This window comes from Delphinapterus leucas, chromosome 19, assembly GCF_059928025.1.
Source record: "Delphinapterus leucas isolate spDelLeu-1000000601 "Yukka" chromosome 19, BTC_Dleu_Yukka2, whole genome shotgun sequence".
Lineage (NCBI taxonomy): Eukaryota > Metazoa > Chordata > Mammalia > Artiodactyla > Monodontidae > Delphinapterus > Delphinapterus leucas.
In genome coordinates this window covers 32701941-32725205 of record NC_143147.1, presented here as the reverse complement: position 1 = coordinate 32725205, position 23265 = coordinate 32701941, and the positions used below count along the sequence as shown (strand labels likewise).

General features: G+C 40.0%; 1 protein-coding gene across 1 annotated transcript in view; it reads right to left on the bottom strand.

Annotated features, from left to right (window-relative positions):
• Positions 1–1238: 1238 nt before the first annotated feature.
• LOC111171398 (AP-2 complex subunit beta-like) overlaps positions 1239–23265 on the bottom strand; it is a 72000-nt gene continuing 49973 nt past the window's right edge. Inside the window, 3 exon segments of the mRNA XM_089900853.1 lie at positions 1239–1345; positions 1456–2237; positions 14657–14849. Of these exon segments, the coding sequence (XP_089756979.1) occupies positions 14844–14849 (6 nt within the window). The 3' untranslated portion in view covers positions 1239–1345; positions 1456–2237; positions 14657–14843.

The window sequence follows — 23265 nt, the reverse complement described above, 5'->3', positions numbered from 1 at the left end:
AGGACTAGATGAATAACCTAAAAGTCCATCACCAGGAGAAAGATTAAATACGTTGTGGTACACATCCATAAAGTGGATACAGACATTCAAAAGACTGTGGTAGAGAAAAAACAAGGTGCAAAACAGTATATCCCACTGACAGTATTTAAAGGATACAAACATACAGGTATACGCATGATCTTTTTGTCTTCTGACAGGACACAGAAAAAGTTAATAGTGGCTACTTATGGGGAAGTGGGGACAGAGGGAAACTAAATTTTCCACCTGATCTTTCTACATTATTTAAATTTGTCATTTCTAGGTATTACTGTAATGTTAGTAAACAAGTACGTTACATAATCTCTTAATCAATTAAAAGTCTGTGGGGATAATATCCAATGCAGTACCCTTACAACAAAGCTACTAAGTTGTGCCAAAACACTACAGCTCAGTTTTGAATCATATTTCTGGTTACTCTATGTAATGGGTGTGTACACAAAGACAAGACTCCTGCGAAGGACAACTGGTTTACTATCTGCAGCAGGGATCCCCCACACCGAGCTGGTTGAGCAGGCAGAGAATTCAGAAAGCAGCCAGGCGTGCTGCCCCTCAGAAAGGCAAAATTAAAAGAAACCTAGCTTAGCCTGGAAGGCACTATTCCCAAGGGCCGAAATATGCTTCATTTCCCCTTCCCCTTTTGAATTTCAATCTGAGCATGACATCAAGTGAGGCTGAGACTAGAGGGACACCAATGACACTAACCTAAATCAAAACTCTAAAAAGGTGTAGTAAAATGCATGAAAACCAAATCTGAGCAATGGCACTCTAGAATCCATATGCAGTACCAATGGAAAAAGGAGAGTGGAAAGAATGCAAAGTAAAATGTTACTTCTCTATTATGTCTTTTTCCTCCTGCTGTTGCTCTGTATATCACATCTACACTAGACTGACTTCAGTGTTGACAAGCTAGGCAATATTTCTAAACTAGAGAACAAATACTAAATGCTTAGTATTTCCAATTTTAAGTCTAATTATACAAATGGTTAATAAGGATGCTATGGTGCTTCTTATTGCTAGGTTTAAGGCCGCCTTTCATCCTCCTCGTAAATCCTCTAGAAAAAGAGCCCCAACCTTGGATTTATTATCAGTGAGAGTAACACAAATGTCAGATGCTAAATAATTCAGGTCGTGTCCACTAAGAAAGTGTTGTTTTACTTACAGCCTTAGGAGCCACATATCCACCAGGTGCCATGCCTATCCCCGTGGAGAGTTCAAATAGGTCATTCAGACCACTGCTGACCACAGCAGGAGTAGGTGAAGGAGCAAAGGTTGCAGGCACTGATGATGGGATGAAGGACTGTCCCCCCTGCAGGGAATAAAAGGGAAGGGGAGCAGGGAGGTCAGAAAGAACTCATTAATAGTCCTTAAAATGTTGCTGTATATTTTAATAGTATTGATAAATCAATAAGAACACACCATAATTACAATATTCTTAGGCGTTTAATTCGTATATTCTTTGTCCTTCAAATCATCATGGTTATTTTTTCGTCATTGAAAAGATACACACACTCTTTAGAAGTTCTATCAAGAGAGTCATCAGTAGGATCAGGAACACAGTGATCCAAAGTTTTTTCCGTCTGTTTCCAATTTTAGCTTCCATGATTCTGTGCAAGAGGCCTACAGGTACCCTAATGAAGGGGGAATCTGTTTCTATAGAAAGAAGGAGAAGCATCCAACTTAGACAGCAGTTCCATTTCCACTTGGGCCCAGGCAAGTCTTATTTCCCCATTTAGGCATAAATATCTAGGAGGAAACTCTCCTGGGGGAGATGGATACTCACACTCCCCTAACTCACGTACGAGGAGAGTCTCACTCTGAGTCCAGCAGACGCTCAAGCTCTTTCTAGACGACAGAAAAGAGTATTCTCTCGTCAAGATGGGAGGTTCCATTTCCTTTAGCCCTTTAATGTCAGGAAGACAAAGAACTCTGTAGACACCAGAGCGCCAATCCCTAAAGAGACCCCTACACCACATGTGGTGTATGGTCCCAAAGATTCCAAGTAACCCTACGCTACTCTCTACTCTTCATACACCGCTACAGACGTTCTGGTGTACAGGGCCAGATAGCAGCAGTGGCTGGTCTGAGAACGTGTGCATAGCAAAGGCATCAAACAGGGGGCAGTGCATCCCATGGTGAAAAAAAACGATGGCACTGACTGCCAGACTTCCTCCAATGCCCCCGTCAAGGTCACTGCCAAGCTGAAAGAGAGAAAGGAGAGAGAGGAGAGAAAGGTAGGTTCATTTAGCTAAGTACTAGATGCCCATACAGAATCTGTAAATTGCTCTACCAAGTTGCGGGCAATACATGCTATTCAACTTGACTCCCAAAGCCTAAAGAAATTCTAGATTGCAAAGAAATATAACCTAGGGGAACTGAGTAGGGGAAGTGATGGTGTGTGGGAGTTTTGAGAAAACGTGGAAAGAAGATGGAGCTGGGACATCTCAGGGATGTTTCAGATCCAATCTTTCCACTGGGGTACATAAGCACAAACCCAAACAGGATTTAAAGAGTTTACATATTCCAAGAAGCTATATCTCTAAGTCGTAATGTTCTGAATATGTTTCATTTTTTCTTTAAAAGGAAATTTAAGGGGGGGGGAGAAAAAGAAAAACTAAAATATGTTTTCAACTACAAAACTTGCCGCCACACTGAGAAAGTGGGAACCAAACCAGTAATGAGCTGCAATTTCAAGCTTCAAAAATTATAGCCTGAACAAGAGTGATTTTCAGAGTTTAGAACTCTCCTAAGAAAGCAAACGGCTGGGTTAGGAAGATATCCTATCTGGGCAGGAAATGCGAAGGCATGCAATTCTTCAAATCTCTCCCACAGTCAATACAGCTAAGGAGAAATGCTGTGATTTATCTGGAGTAGATCATTTAAAAGGATGCTAACTATTGGAGAATTAGACTAATGCAATTAGCTAGGTGACAGGAAAATAATTCCACATGGTCTTACTTCTGCCTCTTTTTCCCGTCAGGGCTCTGATATAATTCACCCTGAATTCCAGGACAAAAGCATTAAAGAAGAACTGAAGCTGGAAATAGCTAGCATGAAGAAACATAAAACACACATACCCACAACTAATGGTGCTGTTCAGAAAGCAAACAATATGTTTTTGTGCTACGATTCTATACTGCTACTTCCTTACTTCTCACTGTGCATCTAACATTCCCCTCTGAATCACCAAATGCCTTGTCTGCTTTACAAAACACTGTTTCCTTTATTGTCTGTCATTTAGTCGTAGAAACTTGGAGAGCTCTAGGCTGTGGTTGTGTTAAAAAAAAAAAAAAAAAAACAACTGTATTTGTCTTCAGGATTTGAGAGAGGGGATTTATTACCTTCTCAATGGACAGATATATAAAACTGGGTTGCCAAAATCTCAAAAATAATATACATACTGAAAAATAATGGGACTTATTTCCACCACGACAGAACAAAAACCCCCAGGCGTTTCATAACTGGCATGAATAAGCATGTTCTGCACTAAGCTACAGAACACTCCAAACCTCAAAGAACCAACATTTGCAAAGTCTGGTTCCTGAAGACTATTTACTGGTTGGACGTGGGGCGAGAAATCACAGGCATACAGATAAAAAGGTCATCACAACCAAGAGTTCGAGTAACTGGAAAAGAATGACAGCAAATAGAAAAGATATTACACACCTACCTTCTCCCTGTTTCTAGAATAACACACATCCATAGCATGACATCTGAAAAGCATGAGATTCCTTTTATTCAAACACACACTCACATTTGCTGGACATAAGGTACTATGGGGACTATAAAGATGCCGGGCAATGAAGGGAAAACAGTAGATGAACGAGATCCAGGCTTTGCAAACTGGCAAAAAAACAAAACACGTAATGTAAAAACCATACAGAATATACTAAAGCAAAAAAAGAAAGTTCTGAATAGAAGAGCCTCCTTTAGGCTGAAGGATAATGAAAAGAAGCTTCAAAGACATGGTAGTGTGAAATTACAGAATGCAAAAATGGGGGAGGTTATTTCTCAAATAGCCTGAACAAAGGTTAAGAAGTAGGAATAAAAGCATGATCAAGAAGGATGAGTAGGGACTTCCCTGGTGGTCCAGTGGCTAAGACTCCATGCTGCCAATGCAGGGGATCCAGGTTCGATCCCTGGTCAGGGACTAGATCCCGCATGCCGCAACTAAGAGTCTGCATGCCGCAACTAAAGATCTCGCACACCACAACTAAAAGATTCCCTCATGCCGCAACGAAGATCCCACATGCCACAACGAAGATCCCGCATGCGGCAATGAAGATCCTGTGTAGCCAAATAAATAAATACTTTTAAAAAAAAAAAAAGGAAGAAGAAGGAGTAGTCTAATTAGACTGGAGCACAGGGTAGATATGTGTTAAAAAAAAAATGTCAAAGAAAATAAGTTTGCAAAGGCAAACTGATTATGGTTAAGTCTTTAGTTTTCAATTCCTCCATCACAGAAACCTGGAGGTTTCTTAGAGTAAGATTCAATCTTTCTAAGATTACTAATAACTACTTCAATTGTGTTCTATTAACTATGGTTTTCAACCTTAGATACACAATGGAATAAACCACCTGCGTGTGTATAACTGTGGGGAGGAGGGGGATTTTTAGAAGTACTGATGCCCGAGTCTCAATCCCAGCCATAGTGATTTAATTGTTCTGAGTTGTAGCCTGGACATCAGAATTTTAAAAAGCTGCCCTAGTGATTCTAATGTACAGACAGGGTTGAAAACCATTGCCTTAGAGAATTAACTATGATTTGGAATCAGACAAGAATATATGTTCAGGAATTACTTTGGCACTAACTCCTGAATTGAAAAGGAACCTAGAACTTAAGAAGAAAGAAAACCCCATTTATTTATTTTTTATACATTAATTAATTTTTGGCTGCGTTGGGTCTTCGCTGTGGTGCGCGGGCTTCTCATTGTGGTGGCTTCTCTTGTTGTGGAGCACGGGCTCTAGGCACACGGGCTTCAGTAGTTGTGGCTCACCGGCTCTAGGGCACAGGCTCAGTAGTTGTGGCGCACGGGCTTAGCTGCTCTGCGGTATGTGGGATCTTCCCAGGCCAGGGCTCGAACCTGTGTCCCCTACATTGGCAGGAGGATTCTTAACCACTGTGCCACCATGGAAGTCCAAGAAAAACCCTTTCTAAGGAAGGGAATGATGCAGAATGTCTCACTTGTCCTGATGCTGGTTTTGATTTAGTTTTATGACTTTCTGATGGGCTTACACATCCTCCCCCCAGCAACTCTCCTCCCTTCTGGCCTATCTCACAACTGAAGCTTGAAAGAGATGGAATTCTTTATGGACCTTGTTGGCACTCGATGGCAAGAAAGAAAAAACACACTGGAAGAGAAATGGCAGCATTATCAAATATGCTACATTAAATAAAAGGCATTGAGAAAAGGCACTCACTAGTGGTGTTATTTCCAAAGGAAATAAAGCCCATTTATAGCCCTTATTTTCTTAGATTTCATTCTTATTATACTTGAGTATTATATGAATATTATCTTAGCTGGACAGGATCTAAAGGTACTCGCCCCCGCTCCTCCCCACCATGCTGCTTGTCAATTTTATTCAAAAACATGTAAGAGAAACTGAAAAGTAATTCTGATACTCCTTTGTTTACATTCAGCTTATCAAATACAACTCAGCTGCAACCCACAATCAAGAACTCTTGATCTTACAGAGACAGAATCCAAAGGGTGTTAGAGACATGTAGCCAGAAACATAAAGGTTCACATAACTGTGCTATGTCCAAAGAAAAAAAGGAAAGGACAATTTCAATATGTTTTCTAACTAGCAAAACTATAGCTTACTCAGACTTTATTCAGCATCTTTTCTTTTGACTGAAAAGTTTCTAAGGGAGGTTATCATCTTCCTCTCTGAAAATATGACACAGGTGACAAGACAGCACAGTGTTGGGCAAGAGTAACTAACAGGGAGATGTCAGCAAGGATGGGAGCCAATTCCCCAGTGAGGGCCTCTCCTATCTACAGCGACAAGCAGGCTGATGCAGATATTAATCGAGGAGGGGGCGGGGGGAGGCTAGAAAGCTAAACAAAACACAGCAATGTCGTTGTCATGTTGGCCTGAACTAGCCACTAACCATTTCAGTTCAGTTGCTGATATCATCTGGAGTCAGACAAGATTCATCTGTTTGGTAATACTTACTAATCAGGTAGGGTACAAAATCAGTCAAACTGGACTTGTAAAATTTCAGTGATATCTATTATCCAGTAAGCTGGGAGAGGTGAGTGAAAAGTGCCAGAGGCATAAGGCATGGCTTTAATCTCAATCTTAGGTGTCAAAATACTGTGTACGTTTTAAGTGTCTTTTGGAGCTGTCCATTTCCCGTTAATCCCAGGACTGCCTTAATGAGGCCGCTCTTTTCTCCATGAAGGAAATAATGTCAACTACAGACCAACTAAATCAGGATATAGGAAGATGAAGGAGAGGTGCCAATTTCAGGAAAAGAACACTTCAAATGCTGAAAACTGAGCAGAATTTTCCTACAGGTCCATAGCTGATACCCAAGTCTAAAATTTCTGCTAGTGGTAAAGCTTCCCCAGCCCCCAATCTAAATCACATTAAATGGCACTAAGAATAACATTAACATTTCGCTACTGCCACAGAGTAGGTGCTTTATCATGCCTGAAGTAGTGCTGAAATAGGTTCAGTTCATGTTGAACCAGGGAGATGTGTCGCTGCACTGTTCATTCAGTAATTGGATGGAAAGTAGTGATTTCATGGGGACTTATTTTATGGGCTAAAGGGATTTCAGCACGGTTACATGAGCTCTGCTGCAGAACCAGGCTGAGTCAAAAGTTTGCGAGCTGAGTCTGCATACCAAAAGGAAATACCTTCATCCAACGGCAACATGCTACAAAAGCAGAAGTACAGAGAAAGAACCCCAGACTGAGGTTCTGTAAGGGACCAAGTCTGCCTGACTCCAAGAAAAGGAAAAGTCTTGACATGGCCGCCAAGCAGACCGAAAACAAAACAAGAACAACAACAAAAAAAACCCCACATGGGATTTCCCTGGTGGCCCAGTGGTTAAGAATCCGCCTGCCAACGCAGGGGACATGGGTTCAATCCCTGGTCCGGGAAGATCCCACATGCCACGGAGCAACTAAGCGCGTGTGCCACAACTACTGAGCCTGCACTCTACAGCCCGTGAGCTACAACTACTGAGCCCAAGTGCCACAACTACCGAAGCCCGCACGCCTGGAGCCCGTGCTCCGCAACAAGAGAAGCCACCGCAGTGAGAAGCCCGCGTAGCACAACGAAGAGTAGCTCCCACTCACTACAACTAGAGAAAGTCCCTGCGCAGCAACAAAGACCCAATGCAGCCAAAAATAAATAAACAAGTAAAAATAAAATTAAATGCAAAACCCCAAACCCCCCCACAAATGTTCACAATCACTGCTCTGGGTTAGCCCCTTTGAGGTCCATCTGACCAGTCTAAAATATACCTGTCTGGCTTCTGAAACTGGAGCTGAGTATCTGAAGACATTCTCTTAATTAGAGGTGTAGATCTTAAGCTCACACATTTCTTTGCTCCTGTCTAGAATTATCACCTCCTTTATTTGACACTTTCCAGAACTGATTTAATTGAAAGGAGTCTAAGGAATGCTTCAGGTCATATAGCTCTGCTGGTTAGGAGTCAAAACAGAATGATGTAAAAATAGTACACAATGATTCCGATCACAAACAAAACTTATACCAAAATCCTACTGGTGTCAGAAACATCAGTCTGTGTTTTTCCTATTAGCTTTTAGATTTTAGAAGGCACACACTATCTTGTCTTCTAGGTAAAAGTATGGTTTTCCAGCTCTTGGGCTACAAATTTTGATTTAATCTTCAAAAAGCTATTTAGAAAAGCACCATAAAATATAACTAATCAAATTGGTGAAAAGAATCTGTAACCATGCAAAAGCTATTAGACAAACTCATGGTGAGAATAGACTTGATGTGGAATAGCGTAAATGAGTTGAGATCATACAAAATCATCAGAAGACCCCTTAACTTGAAGGAAAAAACGTCTTACATCAACGGAAAAATAGCGAGATAAAATAGATTACTTCCTGAGATGGGACAGGGAATAGAATGTGACAGAAAGTCCTTAGAATGGCCACTGTTGGTCTCTTAGGTCAGATATAACTCAATGGTCAAGGCAGTAAAAATTCACAGGAGAAGCTCTGCATTCTGTCTCATTTTCCTTTGCAGTAATTACTACCTATGTACTTGTTTGTCATTCGTCTCCCCTCACTACAATGTATGTTTGTAAGGACTCGCCACAACTATATTCCCAGTACATAGAATAGAGCCTGAAAAGGAATAAGCACTCAAATATTTACTGAGTGAATGCATTTCCATATAAGCACCACTATGGCAGTATTATTTCTTGGGGAGACAATTTGGAAATGAATCATTTTATTGGTGAAAATTATCACAAAATGGACAGAAGGCTGACAAAACTGTTTCCCCAACTGACTTAAGAGCACCATATCTGCATCAACACTGCCAACACATATGAATACAACCAATTAGGGGAAAAAGTGACCCCACCCACTCCGTTCCCACCCCAAGGCCAAAGATCTTTCTAGAAAGGGAAATGTATTGTCTGAGTGGTTTTGATTGCCAGTTTTCAGCACAAGAATGTCCTGTGCATCACTTACTTGCCTTGAAAGTACTTGCTTTATATCACAATTCACCACCAAACAGATGGGAACACAGGATTTTGTGGCTCTATCTGAAAGCAATCTTATTCCTTTTGCTGCGAGATAGATGTATAAACGTATCCAATCCCTCGCCTCATTAATGAATAAACTTCTAAAGTCTTTCTCAAACTTTCAAGTGCCTCCTAATGATAAGCTAGCCCAAACTCACACACAGGGCATCTGGGAGGTATAGCATGGAGAGGCCTAGGGCAAACAAGCCTTGTGTTTTATCTTAAACATTCATGCAATTTTACATTCTAAGCTGTAATACAGTGTGTTTACATTCCTTACCATCAAGTAAGACTGACACTGCAAGATGATGAACCAGGTTTATCCTGCAGCTTCAAATGCACCCTGTGCTCTGCTGTGTACTCCAGAGACTGTGTACCCTAGTCTGAGAAGGACCAAAGTTAAGTGAGACTGAATTCTATTCTGGAAAATGGTAATAACAAAAAAACTGGAGGAATCACAGGACAGTGGAAAAGTGCGTATAAACTTTAAAGTTTTGAAGAAGTCTGGGTTCAAAATCCTGACTCTGAGTCTTGCTTGCTATGCCATCTTCAGTTTTTTTGTAAAATGGGACCCAATACCAATTACCTTGCAGACTTATTTTGAGGATTAGGCATTATAAAAGTTCTAGCACAGAGACTGGCACAGAAATAGGCACTCAATATTTGGTAATTATTCCCAACACTGCCTGAGGCCAGCCTTCACTAAATCTATGCATTGATAAAAAAGACAGTGGTTACAAGAGCCACTGAAGAATTTATCAGCCAAAATTAGGCTACAATTTACAAAACTGTCTTCACAAGACTACCAACTCTAAAACTTAAGCTCTTAAATCACAGCAACTCTTTTCCAGAGGAAGAGATATGAAGATGCAAAACTAGTATGTACAATGGATTTCCCACGGGCTAAAAAAACCCTCAAAATCATTACTACAATAGTTCATGAGCTGAAATATCTGGAAGGTAAAAACCTGTAAGAAACAGGGTAGGAGGTTCTGAAAAACATACACTGGAGTCAGGAAAAGGCAGTTTCTCCTCTCTTCTACTCCATCCTAGCTGGGCACACTGAAGCACATATCTCTGGCAGGAAACCCTTCGTCAGCACACAGAAAGGGCACTCTGGATAATGCTTCCTTTCTATTCTTGATGCACAATAGCACCATTTTTCTAAATAGAATAACGCACAGCACCTTGGATAAACAGAAGGCCGTAATTTAGCCAAGGCCTGACAGTCTGCTGACAGCCTGAAAGTAATGGCAACAAATAACTGAGATTCAATTATTACTCTAGCGATCCTCAGAGATGTCAAACTCATTAGCAGATGCTGTATCTTTATAACATGTATGCAAGATTTACATACTTGGGTGCCGGGTTACCTCTCACACTACACCAAACCAGAAGGATCTGCACCACAGTCAGAAATGTCACACTACCCAAGATGAGCAGTTTCTTAGATTTGGTAGCAGGGGCATAAAAAGACACCTATACTGCTTCTAAAACAAAGAAACAAAAACCCCAATAACATTTAAATAGTATACTATCTTGCTCTATACACAGATCAGAGTTTCATTACCTGAATGCATTCCACATCAAGGTGACAGTTAAGTTTACACTAACAGAAGGAGGAAACTATCTACATTTAGGCAAAAGAGAATACACTAAAGGGCAAGCAAAAACTAAGGAGGAAAGTGAAAAGTACGTAGGAAATCCATTTTGATTTGAGTTTTGTGACGAAGAAGCATCATTTTTAAAAATCTGAAGCTCGGCCTACATCAATGATTTTCAAAGGTACCTGTCTCCAAAAACAAACAAACAAAAAACCAAACAACGAAAAACACCATCTAAGAGTCACCTGGGAATGGTGTGCACGTGTGTGTTTTTTTTTTTACATCATAGCAATATACCTACTTCACTCTCTTTGGTTTAAGAATCACAGCTGTTATATATGAGTCACGATTATTGATGGAAGAAGGCTGGAGCCTTCAGGTAGCTTGTGACAAATAATAATAATGAATAAATAAATTGATAAGTATTTCCTGAATGACAGTTCTAGAAAAGTCACAATTCACTAGATCTCAAAACTTCACAAGTGCAATGATGAAAGAGGGCAAACAAGATCTAATGGGAGGGTCACCAAGATGTGAAAATGGAAGAGTAATATTATCCTCTAGTGAATATCAAGTTTTAAAACAGAGGAACAGAAAATGGGTAGATAATCCAAAATACAAGACAATTTTCAGTCTCCAATTATGGAACATGAGCAAGGGTGAGAAGAACCCTGGGAATGAGCAACTAAATCTAAATCGGTCAAATTCAACTCTTGGTCAATTTCCGGTAGGCTGGATCACCTAACAGCAAATCACAACAGGAAAATGTCCTGGGGTCAGGGGGTGAGGGTGTGGAGGGGTAGGAGGAAGAACAAAGGTAAAGTCAGAGAGGCCTGTTTTGGAGGAGGTGCCAGAGGCTCACCAAAATGTAATTCTTCTGTGGAAATCACTGCCTTGGTTTAAAGATCAATTTTGTAACATCTCTACCTAACTTCATCTGGAGCTTCATTTGGCTCAATATTCTCAGTCTCGGCTGCGAAATTAAAATAACTTCGATTTTTTAAAAAAAATACCAATGTCTAAGGTCCTGTCTCCCAGAAATTCCGTTTAATTGCTCTAGGGTTGGGTCCAAACGCTGACAATATATATTTTTAAATACCAATTAGGCAGCTAGAGTGAGAACCACAAAGCTTGAAATAAAAGGTTAGTAGCTGCCACGCTTCATTAGCAGCACACCACTGACCTCTACGGGTAAGGTTCTGTTAGAAACCAGCGATAAAAGCAGCAAAAACGCTGCTGAGAGCTGTTCTGAGATGAACACCCACGGAACCTGAGTGCTGCTTGCCAGACAATCACATAACTCTAATCCAGGCCATATGTTAAATGGGGACCTGGGTCAAATTCTACCACACCCAGCAACATTCTTCTTCCTAGAGAGTGAAAGACAGACCTTTAACAAAATAATTTCAAGAGTTTCTTGCCCTCTCTCAATCTGAGGCAGAGTAGGAGCCCCCTTTCCAGGAGTGTGTTTACTACTGAAGCCAAGAGAACAAGGCATCTGGGTTTACCAACAGCTATTCAAACACTAAAGTGAAGTGGTTCACAGTGATCACAGATACTCTATGTCTTTACTATGCAAAATGTGGTCCACAGACCTGGGTGTTTGTTAGAAATGCAGACTCCTAGGTCTCACCCCAGAGCAACAAGAATCTGTCTTGTTCAAGATCTCCAGTTGATTTATGTACACATTAGCTTGAGAAGCACTGCTGTAAGGCAACAATTCATTCAAGAAACAGCACTATCTGTATAGACTAAGTAAAAACTTTGAGAACTATTTTCCTCTTTAAATTAGATAATTTACGTAAGAACAATAAAAGCATTTTAAAACTGGCATAGACTACTGCTGCCACAGAAACTCGTCTTTCACACAGCCAGATTTAGGCCTCTTCCTTGTGATGTTCTCTTAAAAGGAATCTTGGTTCTCTGAGTGATATATATTTAACTACATACAGATCCAAAGCAAAAAGAAGGGCTTTTACTCCTCATTTTGATTTCTGGGACATATTTATATCACAGAATAAGCTGAAGAAACCTGCACGTAAACACTTTCTGGGGCTATAACACCAATTATACCATTTTAAATCCCAAAGTCAGAATAAGCTAAAATTTAGAGTTACACAGAAACATTACTGGACCTACCTAGCAAAGGCTGTATAATATTTAGAAATCCAATTATAAAAACAATTTATTCTCCACCCCAAAGAGAATATCCTTTGCAAAAAAAGAAAATGAAAAAAGGCCCATGTGTGACTTGGGCTACTACAATCTGACAAAGTTCTAATTGTTTTTCTATCTGATGTAAACTTGCCAGAATTCTGACACATGACTGGATTAAGCTGTGTAAAATATAAGGAGAAAACTCACTAGTTTTAAGGGCCAGCAAGAGCTGATACAAAGCCAAATGGAAATAACATATTTCTTTCCCTTCCATGCTAAAGTGGGTTAAGAAACAAGATGACAGAATCCTGGGCCAGTCAACATCAAAATATAGAGCCTCTTTCTCCCCTCCATCCTTCAAACTTAATTTCTTTGTCTTCTTAGGTTCAGCAAGTCCACTATGTCGTAAACCACTAGGGAAATAAGCAGGGTTGGTAAGGCATAACCGTGGGGAGGATGTAACATTTAACTTGTAGCTCATGTGTCAACAGAATAGGATGAGCTATTTCAGTGTTTATAAGGGATTTCTGAGAGTCTCCATGAATATTTCAATATTCATTTGTCAGTCTCCTGAGTCTATTAAGGAGGTTATATAGCAACGCAGGATATCACACGAGGAAGCTATTCAGTCAACTCTATTCATTAGAGATATGAAAATGAAAAGCAAATGCTTTTATTCCCAAGGAAGACAAAAGCAGTGCTCATTTGTGTCACCATCAGCTAGAGTCCAGAGCTTGGCCAGTGTATAGACTCTGGAAGCAGTGACTTCCATTAGTAAAACGCATCACCCACAAAGATATGATGGTAACCCTATCTCCTCAGGCTCTCTGTCAGCCAAAAGTAAATGTACCTGTACCAGCTGGCATAAATCCCAGACATAATACTGCTCGTAAAGTAGAAGAGAAAATGCCAGTGTATGAAGCAGGAAGTAAGGTCGTTTTGTTTATGTAATCTCTGAGAACATATATTTTTGTATCTATGGCATTGCCTTCCAATTTCTGATGCTGGGAAATAAATCAGTTTGTTGGGCATATTTATAGTCATCAGGTTGATGAACAACTTATTTTCAAGTGTTCAGCTAAAAAAGCCCCTCTTAATTCCACCACAGTTAAGCATCTAATTTGCAGGGAGCCGTGTGATGAGACCTGCTATTTTTCTGGCCTTCTATACACAGATGGAACGTCATCCTTAATATTTCTCATTTATCTTTTACAGCAACAGTAACTAATTGGCTTCCACTGGTGGCACATATTCACAGATACTCTGGACATTGGAGCCTTTTAGTATTAGAATCCTGGAAGCTAATTAAATTGGAAGTATGACAGGGTGGAGTGGGGGGGTGTGGATGGAAAAAGGGAAAAAAGAACCAATCAAGAAGTACTTCTCGGGCTTCCCTGGTGGCGCAGTGGTTGAGAGTCTGCCTGCCGATGCAGGGGACACGGGTTCGTGCCCCGGTCCGGGAAGATCCCACATGCCGCGGAGCGGCTGGGCCCGTGAGCCATGGCCACTGAGCCTGCGCGTCCGGAGCCTGTGCTCCGCAACGGGAGAGGCCACAACAGTGAGAGGCCTGCATACTGCAATGAAAAAAAAAAAAAGAAGTACTTCTCAACTATAAGTAAGATACATTTTAAAAAAAAACACAAATGGCTCCAATGAACCTTTTGGAATTAGACAAGGCATAAGCCAACAAAATACAAAAAAGGCAAAAGTTTGAAAGCCTCAGAATAGGATGATCACTATGAGGTCATCTGAATGATGTTCAGGTCAGAAGGGGAATTACAGGGGCTATCCAGAGTTAAGCAGCAGGAGCAACAATAAGCTCTGGAAAGGTGACTAGGTTGGTTAAACATCAAAAGTTCCATTCAGAGGCAGGACAACAAAATAATCATGTACACTTGTAGACATATCCCATACCAATGATGAACAGTATCAATTAAATCTCTAGAAAAAATAATCCTGTCCTTTATCAAAGGACATTGCTCTGCTCATCAAGGAAAGGTCTAGTTCTAAAAAGCGGAATAATTTAAAGTTCTTCAGCATATCAAGAATTAAAAATAACCCCAGAAATTCAAAAATAAAAAGAATTTAAATAACCAAAAGAAAGAAGAAAGATGCTTACCAGACTATCTAGTCCTCCTCCCAAGAGATCCACTGCTCCCATCTGCATGGAGGATACCTGTGGCACATTGACTGGGGGACCAAGGTCAAGGTTTAAAAGATCCCCCAGAAGGTCACCTTGAGAGGGGATAACCTGAGGCTGTTCCAGGTTGGTGGCAGTGGTGGTGCCAACAGGGCTGTCACCCGCATCAGTGCTGCAAGTCACACACAGAAAGAGGGGAAAAGAGAAAAGTCAGTTTCACCTGGGACATAGTAACAAGGCAATGGGTGAAGGTCAGATATACAAAAACGGGAGGGGGAAAAAACTCTTATACTATATAACTTCATCAGTCAGTCAATTTTAATTGAGCACCTACTCTATAAGGGAACACTGTAATGAGAACTCTGGGAAAATACATCTTTTATTTTTTTAAAAAAAAAGGAAATATATTTCCTGTCCTCAAATAACTTATACTCAAACAAATAAAAAACCAGCATTCACAGAACAAGTGAAAAGCACACTCACCGTGTAAAAGCAGAAATGAGTATTGTGTGTCTGCACACTGACAGGATATAGATGAGAAGCAAAACAGAACCAGGTGGGGCTGATCCCAAAAGATTCTGAGAATGGTTTTATGGCTAGATTTTCAAAAACAGCATAGTTATGAGGAACTACCAGGGAGAGACCTTCAGAAAAAGAAAGGATAGCTTGTGCAAAGGCACAGAAATGAACAATTTGACTTGAGGGGTGGTGAAAAAATTATACTGGCAGGAGCAGACACTGTAATTGGTAAGATTTGGGGGAAGTGAAGATGAGAGAAATACAACTCTGAAAAAAGGTCTGGAGAGTTAATTTTTATATGATAGACAATGCACAATCACTTTTATCTGTTGAACAAAGAACTAAAATGAACATTTAGAGGAACATTACCCAAGCAGCTGTGTGTATAATGGACTGAAGTTGGGAGAATGGACATGAAGATGAGCTAAGAGTGACCTAAACCGTTACTGCTACAACACTGTAAAAATAAAAACGAAGTGGTGAGTTCCAAGAGATGTTAAATGGACTAGGCAGGGGGAAATGATCTTAATAGATGGTGCTGGGTCAACTGAATAGCTGCGTGAGACAAAAATGAGCCTTGACTCCTACACCTCACAACATAAACAAAAATTAGAGATAAATCAGACATAAATGTGAAGGGGAAAACCAAGAGGATTTCCATGGCCTTGGAGAAGACAAAAGTTTCTACAAAAAGCCCTAACCAGGGCTTCCCTGGTGGCGCAGTGGTTGAGAGTCTGCCTGCCGATGCAGGGGACACGGGTTTGCGTCCCGGTCTGGGAGGATCCCACATGCCACGGAGCTGCTGGGCCCGTGAGCCATGGCCGCTGAGCCCGCGCGTCCGGAGTCTGTGCTCCGCAACGGGAGAGGCCACAACAGTGAGAGGCCTGCGTACCGCAAAAAAAAAAAAAAAAAAAAAAAAAAGAAAAAGAAAAAGAAAAAAAACTCTAACCATAAAAGAAAAAAAGTGATGAGCTGGACTTCATTAAAATTAAGAACATTTCTTCTTCAAATGACACCATTAAGAGAGAGTGAGAAAAGGTATTCTCCACAGACTGGGAGAAGTTTGCAAAATATCCATCTGACAAAAGACCTGTATCCAAATTATATGTAATTCCTACAGATCATTCGATCATTACATAAAGAATTCCTACAAAGATGATAACTCATTAAAAAATAAGGAAAAGATCAGGCATGACACAAAAGAAGATATACTAGCAGTCTATAAACATGAAAAGGTACTTGCATCTTTACTCATCAGGAAAATGCAAATTAAAACTATAAGACACCACTACAAATCAACCAGAATGGCTAAAATTAAAATGATTGACAATACCAAGTGCTGCTAAGGATGTGGATCACCTAGAACTCTTATACATTTCTGGAAGGAGTGTGCACTGGTACAATCACTTGGGAAAACTGGCAGTATCTCCTATAGCTAAATATATATCTATTCTATAATCCAGCAATTCCACGAAGTGTATACACAAGAGAAATGAGTATATAGGTCTACCAACAGAAATATATACGAATATTCGCAGCAGCTTTCTCCATAAGAGCCCCAAATTGGAAACAACCCAAAGATACATCAACAGCAGATATAAATAAATTGTGGCATATGCAGGCAATGGGATACTATGCACTAATAAATAGGAACGCACAACTGATAACACGGCATTAGGGTAGTCTCAGATATTATACTGTGCAAAAAAGCTAGAAACAGAAGAGCAAATGCTGTATGGTTCCATTTACATGATGTTCAAGAAGAGGCAAAACTAATCTACAGTGATAGAAATCAAAACAGTGGTTATCTCTGGAGGGTGGCTATAACAGCAAAATGGCATGAGGAGTCTTCTGGGGTGCTGGAAATATCCTATATCTGATCAGAGTGGCGGTTGTATGAGTATATGCACACGTAAAAATCTATTGAGCTATACACTAAAGATTAGTGCGCTAATACTAAGATTATTATAAATGACATATTAATTTAAAAAGTGAAAAAAAACAATGAAAATTTCAGGCTCGGACAGCTTCACTGTGAATTATTCCAAACGTTTAAGCAAAAAGTAAAACCAGGGCTTCCCTGGTGGCGCAGTGGTTGAGAGTCCACCTGCCGATGCAGGGGACACAGGTTCGTGCCCCGGTCTGGGAAGATCCCACATGCCGTGGAGAGGCTGGGCCCGTGAGCCATGGCCGCTGAGCCTGCGCGTCCGGAGCCTGTGCTCCGCCAACGGGAGAGGCCACAACAGTGAGAGGCCCACGTACCGCCAAAAAAAAGTAAAACCAATCTTAGATAAACTTTAAAGTAGAACAGAGAATGACAATTGAAAAATATCTGAAAGTATTTCAGTTTTATTGAATGTTAAGGAATTACCCCTAATTTTGGCTTGATAATATATTGTGATTTTTTTTTAAAGTCCTTATCTTTGAGAGATACCAAGTAAAGTACTCATTGGTGAAGTGATATGAGGTCTGGCATTTAATTTAAAATACTCCAGCTCCCTCAAAAAAAAATCTGTGGGGATGATGAATGAAACAAGATTGGCAAAATACTGATTACTGTTGAAACTGAGTGATGAGTAAACGTGTTTGTTATACCATTCTATCTTGTATGTTTCCTAAGATTTATATAATTTTTTAAAAACTAAAAAACCACTATAAAAATTCCATTAATAAACAAATGCTTTCTTAAAAAACGAAAACCCTAGGTAGGTTCTGACAACACTTGAACAAAGAAGAATGAAGAATCAAACTCAGAAAAAACAAAAACGAAGAAGCGAAAGACTAGTGTTGCTCCTTATAAGAGGAATCTGGAGGGACGATAGGGAAAATAATATGCTGCTTTCAATTCTGTTAAGTTTCAAGTGAGAAAAACAAGTAGGGAAGTCCAACAGACAGCTAAGGAAAAGGGACTGGCAGTCAGAGTTACAGAAGTGAACTTGGGAAGAAAGTCACATACCCGCCTCAGGTGAAATGAGCAGAGTAACGCGGGGGTGCTGTGCTAAGAGCAGGGCGTATTTAACAGAATGTATCAGTGGTAACTGTGCTTAGAAGATAAACCGCCTAAGGGAATACACAGAGAAGGTTCAGAATGAGCCTTGTGATACAACCAGAGAAGAGAAGGAACACAAAATTGCAACGATTAAAGAGAGAAAAACAATCTAAAAAAAAGAGGGCTTAGGAGGAAAAAGTGTCAAGGAAGCCAAAAGGAGACCTATCTAGATTGGGGAGAGGGTGGGTACAAAATAAAGCCAAAAATTAATAAGGAAGTCAAAAGGGGAAACAATTTCATATACACCTAGCAAGAAATATATGAAATCTCCATAAAGGGTATCCTCTGCCCCTGAAATTCTATCATCTCCCAACATGTACCGTTTGGGAAATGTGACAAAGCACATGGATTTATCAGCACCTTTAAATAGAAGGCAGAATAGGCACATATTCTCCTCCACTCTAATACACAGGTAAGAGTATTATGAGAAGACAAAAGTGAGTTAGATGAAAAGAAATAAATGATCTTATAGTTTCTACAAATTAAGAACATGATAAATCATTATTATGTATTTTTTCTAAACGGAAGACACAAGAAAACTAACATGAAAATCTTTCCCCATTGTGAAGGCAAGGGAAATAACTGTATAAAACTGTCATCAAAGCAGTATTTATTTATTTATTTTTTGTGGTACGCGGGCCTCTCACTGTTGTGCCCTCTCCCATCGCGGAGCACAGGCTCCGGACGCGCAGGCTCAGCGGCCATGGCTCACGGGCCTAGCTGCTCCGCGGCACGTGGGATCTTCCCGGACTGGGGCACGAACCCGTGTCCCCTGCATCGGCAGTATTTTTAAAAGGTGAGATATTTCCAAGTTAGACAACTATTTACCATCTCATGCCCACAGAGCAGCTGACAAGTATAGTAAGCAATACTCAACTAAAAAGCACTTTTCCCTTTCCCAAGTGATTTTAAAAGGCCTCATGAAGTAAGCATTTTTCAGCCTCTAAGGTTTTATGGTGCAAATGTATTTCACGTCAGAGGCATATCACTTATTACCCTTAGGACGCAGAAGAAAGCTAGGTGATGTCAGTACTCCTACAGACATGCCATTCGCAGCAACATACCAATATTTATTTCAAAGGGGATTTTTCTGCACTTGTGTTTCTCTTTTAAAAACACAAAACAGGGCTTCCCGGGTGGCGCAGTGGTTGAGAGTCCGCCTGCCGATGCAGCGGACGCGGGTTCGTGCCCCGGTCCGGGAAGATCCCACGTGTCGCGGAGCGGCTGGACCTGTGAGCCATGGCCGCTGAGCCTGCGCGTCTGGAGCCTGTGCTCCGCAACGGGAGAGGCCACAGCAGTGAGAGGCCCGCGTAGCGCAAAAAAACCCCCCAAAACGCAAAACAAGCACAAATGGACAAAAAGGTCATCCAAAAAGGAACCACATAAGGAATTGTGAAGGTAACCAATTGAAGGCTAGTAATCTGATAAAGACCTTATGTAAGAGACTGTGCTTCTTTTTACATATTGGTTCTCTCTTTGTGTTCTAGGAAGAGTTGTTTTTGTTTGTTGATTTGTTTCACTTTCCCCATCCCATTTGAGGGTCAAAGTTATCAGGAGAAAGGTAATTTAAATGGCAAACAACAGAAAGTCCATATCTATTTATCAAAACTTGAAGCACAGACTGGGAGATGTACTTAGAACTTAAATGGTCATATCTAGCGAATGTTAAATATGCTTGCCTACGAGGTCAAACACCCTGGAACGAGGCCTGATCCTCATGAAACCACAAGTTTCCTTTGGGTGAAAATCACAGCACTGCCCTAAAACCAAAGATTCAACTCAAGGGCTAATGAAAGATTAATAATCATTTTCTTGGGTACTGCCCTTTTCTTTTTGTTTATCTGTGCCCATAGTCTGTTAAAACAGAGCTACAGTATTGTAAACGTTGACTACACTAATTTGTAAAGCAATAAATCCTACACTCTGGCTATTCATGAACCACTGAAACACCTATATTAGACAATACGAGACACTCAGAAACGGTGCAAGTGCAGATACTCTAACCACTCAGAGATCAAATTCTACTTAGATTTGAGGTTTATTATAATTAATGAAGGGAGATTCTGAAAAGATTCCAAGATACCCATTATAAGAGTTTATTAGAGTACTGCCGCTCCCAAATTAAAATTTTAAGGTTATCTATAAAGCAAGAGTTCCATGTTACCTGACAGTCTGTTCATAATAGCATTTCCTTACTGATATGGAGCAATTTATTTTGGCAAAAAAAGGTACAGGCAACTGAACAACTATGTCTACACAGAATCTAGGCTGCTCTTATAAAACAACCCTGCAAACATTATTTCACCAACAGCTAGCTTTACAGCATAAGAGAAGCAGTATCTGCTAACTTCATCCATAAGCTTGAACCAAAGTTACAGTAAAGGATAAAAATAGCTAAATGTATACATGGGCGGACCTCATTTTATTGTACTTTGCAGATATCGCAGTCTCTACAAATTCAAAGTTTGTGGCAACCCTGCATTGTCGGATGATGATAAGCATTTTTTAGCAATACAGTATTTTTATATATATATTTTATATTTATTTTATACAAAACCAGTTTCATAGTATATATACTGCTCCTCAAGCTGCTTTCCATATTGGCACATACAGCTGTCATTTTTCCACTGTATATGCAGCACTGCATCATTATTTACTAGTGTCCTATTGATGAACATTTAGGCCGTTGCCTCTTTCTCCTTCTTTCCTACTATTTATCTTTGCAATCATTATAAAGTGGCAATAAATATCCTGGTATCCACCTCTCAGAATGTCTATATAGTGGCATTCATTTACGCATGAATTGTTCCAGTGGTATCATGTTATTAAAGGCAACAATCAGTCCCATTTCAATTTCTGTATTTAAAACACATACAAAAATATTTTCTTTAAACTAGGCCAGGGTTTTTCCCGTGACTTTCTACATAAGCAGATGAACTGGTTTATAATTTAGCCATTTAAGGCACGTATCATTCAGCTCAACACCGGAAGTGACCCTGATGGTTTTATATACATTTTCTTAATCATGTATTATTTAATTTGCACTCAAAATGGAGTGCTGGTTAAAAACAAAAAAGCATAAAGAACACTGACATACAAGTTAATACAGTATAAAAATGGTAAATTTTACCTCAAGATAATCTTTATCACATTCATAGGTTGCATTATTCTAATAGAAATGCACATATATACATGTATTATTCATATCAAAATGTTTGTAGTATTTGAAATGCCAGGGTTAAAAAAAGGAAACAGTGGTACTATCCAATTTAAATGAGTTTGTTTTGTTGCTTGTTGGGAGGGGGGCTAATTTGCTCCTGAGGAAGTGTTTATAAATAGCAGCCTGAAACCTCCTCACTTAGATTTTCATTTGGAAACAAAGCGTGAATATTATGAAACATAAACAAGTTGATTTTTTAAAAGAGCAGAATACAACTTTCTCCAAGTATCACATCAGGAAAGCAATCCCCTGCCCAGCTTTTATTGATATTTAAATTAAAAGTTAAATTTTAATCTGTATATTCAGTCCCCAAAGCACGTCATTTAAAATTTGTAGACTATGCTTTTTATTACACAATGAACACTACACATCACTTAACTGGGAAAACTTAATTTGCCTTTAATAAGTAGTAAAGTTGTTAAACATATTAAAATAAACTACATAATACAGCTTAATAATATACTTATCAAAATAATTTTTTTTTTTTTTTTACTTCAAACTATTTCTCTCATATAGCTGGTACATATTTAACCAAATGGCCAAAAAAAACCAATTCCTGTGGGGATTCACAAAGTATATGCTTCTGTGAAAAGAGCTTGAGTCCCCCCACAAATTCAAAACACTGCAACAGGACAAACTTCTAGAGACAGAATCACTGGATCAAAGGGTATACGTACTGTAAATCTTAACAGAAAACTTTAGTCCTATGAGAAATGAGAAAATGAGTGCAAATTTTCCAGGACTAGAAGTGAAGAGTGGGCAAGGATCTCCACTGTCCAAACTCAGTTATCCTGAGGGGTGATCTGTTAGGACTACTATCAGCTGGTCTTCACTGCCTCACTAATTCACATGGAGACCACGATAAATCAGGCCCAGTCAAAGCTAATGAGAAGAAAATAGAAACTTTTTATGATTTTAAGGTGCCATTATGTGTTTGGTGACTCAGAAAATTTGGTTTCGGATCTACTGTACTGCTAGTCTGATAGGCCTCCGTAAGGATCTCGAGAAAATAGTGTATTTCCCAAAATTTGAGAGCTTCCAAAACAATTCTTACCAGGCAAGCTCTGAAACAGTAATTCTTAAACTATAATGTGCATCAACATTTTAACACACCAGGAAAGCCACTGAAAGTGCAGATTCCAGACTTTCTGATTCATTATGTCAGAAGTGGGGCCCAGGAACTTTTATTTTCAACAAGCAGCACAGGTGATTTTGATGATGACGGTCTCTAGTTCACAGATGGAAAAACTAAGGTGAAGACTTCTTTTCCATGTACTAAAAAAAGTAATTACTAAAGTTTGGACACTTCTATGAGTATTCTTTACTAATTCCTCTAAAACTATCAAAGCGAAAAGACCTGTTGTCATTTCTTTTTTATTTGTCTTATCTGTTCTCTGCTCCCCTTTTATTCTTTTTTCTTTATTGTTGTTGTTTTTATAAATTTATTTATTTTTTGGTGCACTGAGTCTTCGTTGTTGGGTCTTCATTGCTGTGCGTGGGCTTTCTCTAGTTGCCGCGAGCAGGGGCTACTCTTCGTTGCGGTGCGTGGGCTTCTCATTGCGGTGGCTTCTCCTGTTGCAGAGCTTGGGCTCTAGGCGCATGGGCTTCAGTAGTTGTGGCACGTGGGCTCAGTAGTTGTGGCCCACGGGCTCCAGAGCACAGGCTCAGCAGTTGTGGCGCACGGGCTTAGTTGCTCTGCGGCATGTGGGATCCTCCCGGACCAGGGCTCGAACCCATGTGCCCTGCATTGGTAGGCGGACTCTCAACCACTGCACCACCAGGGAAGTCCCATACTATTTC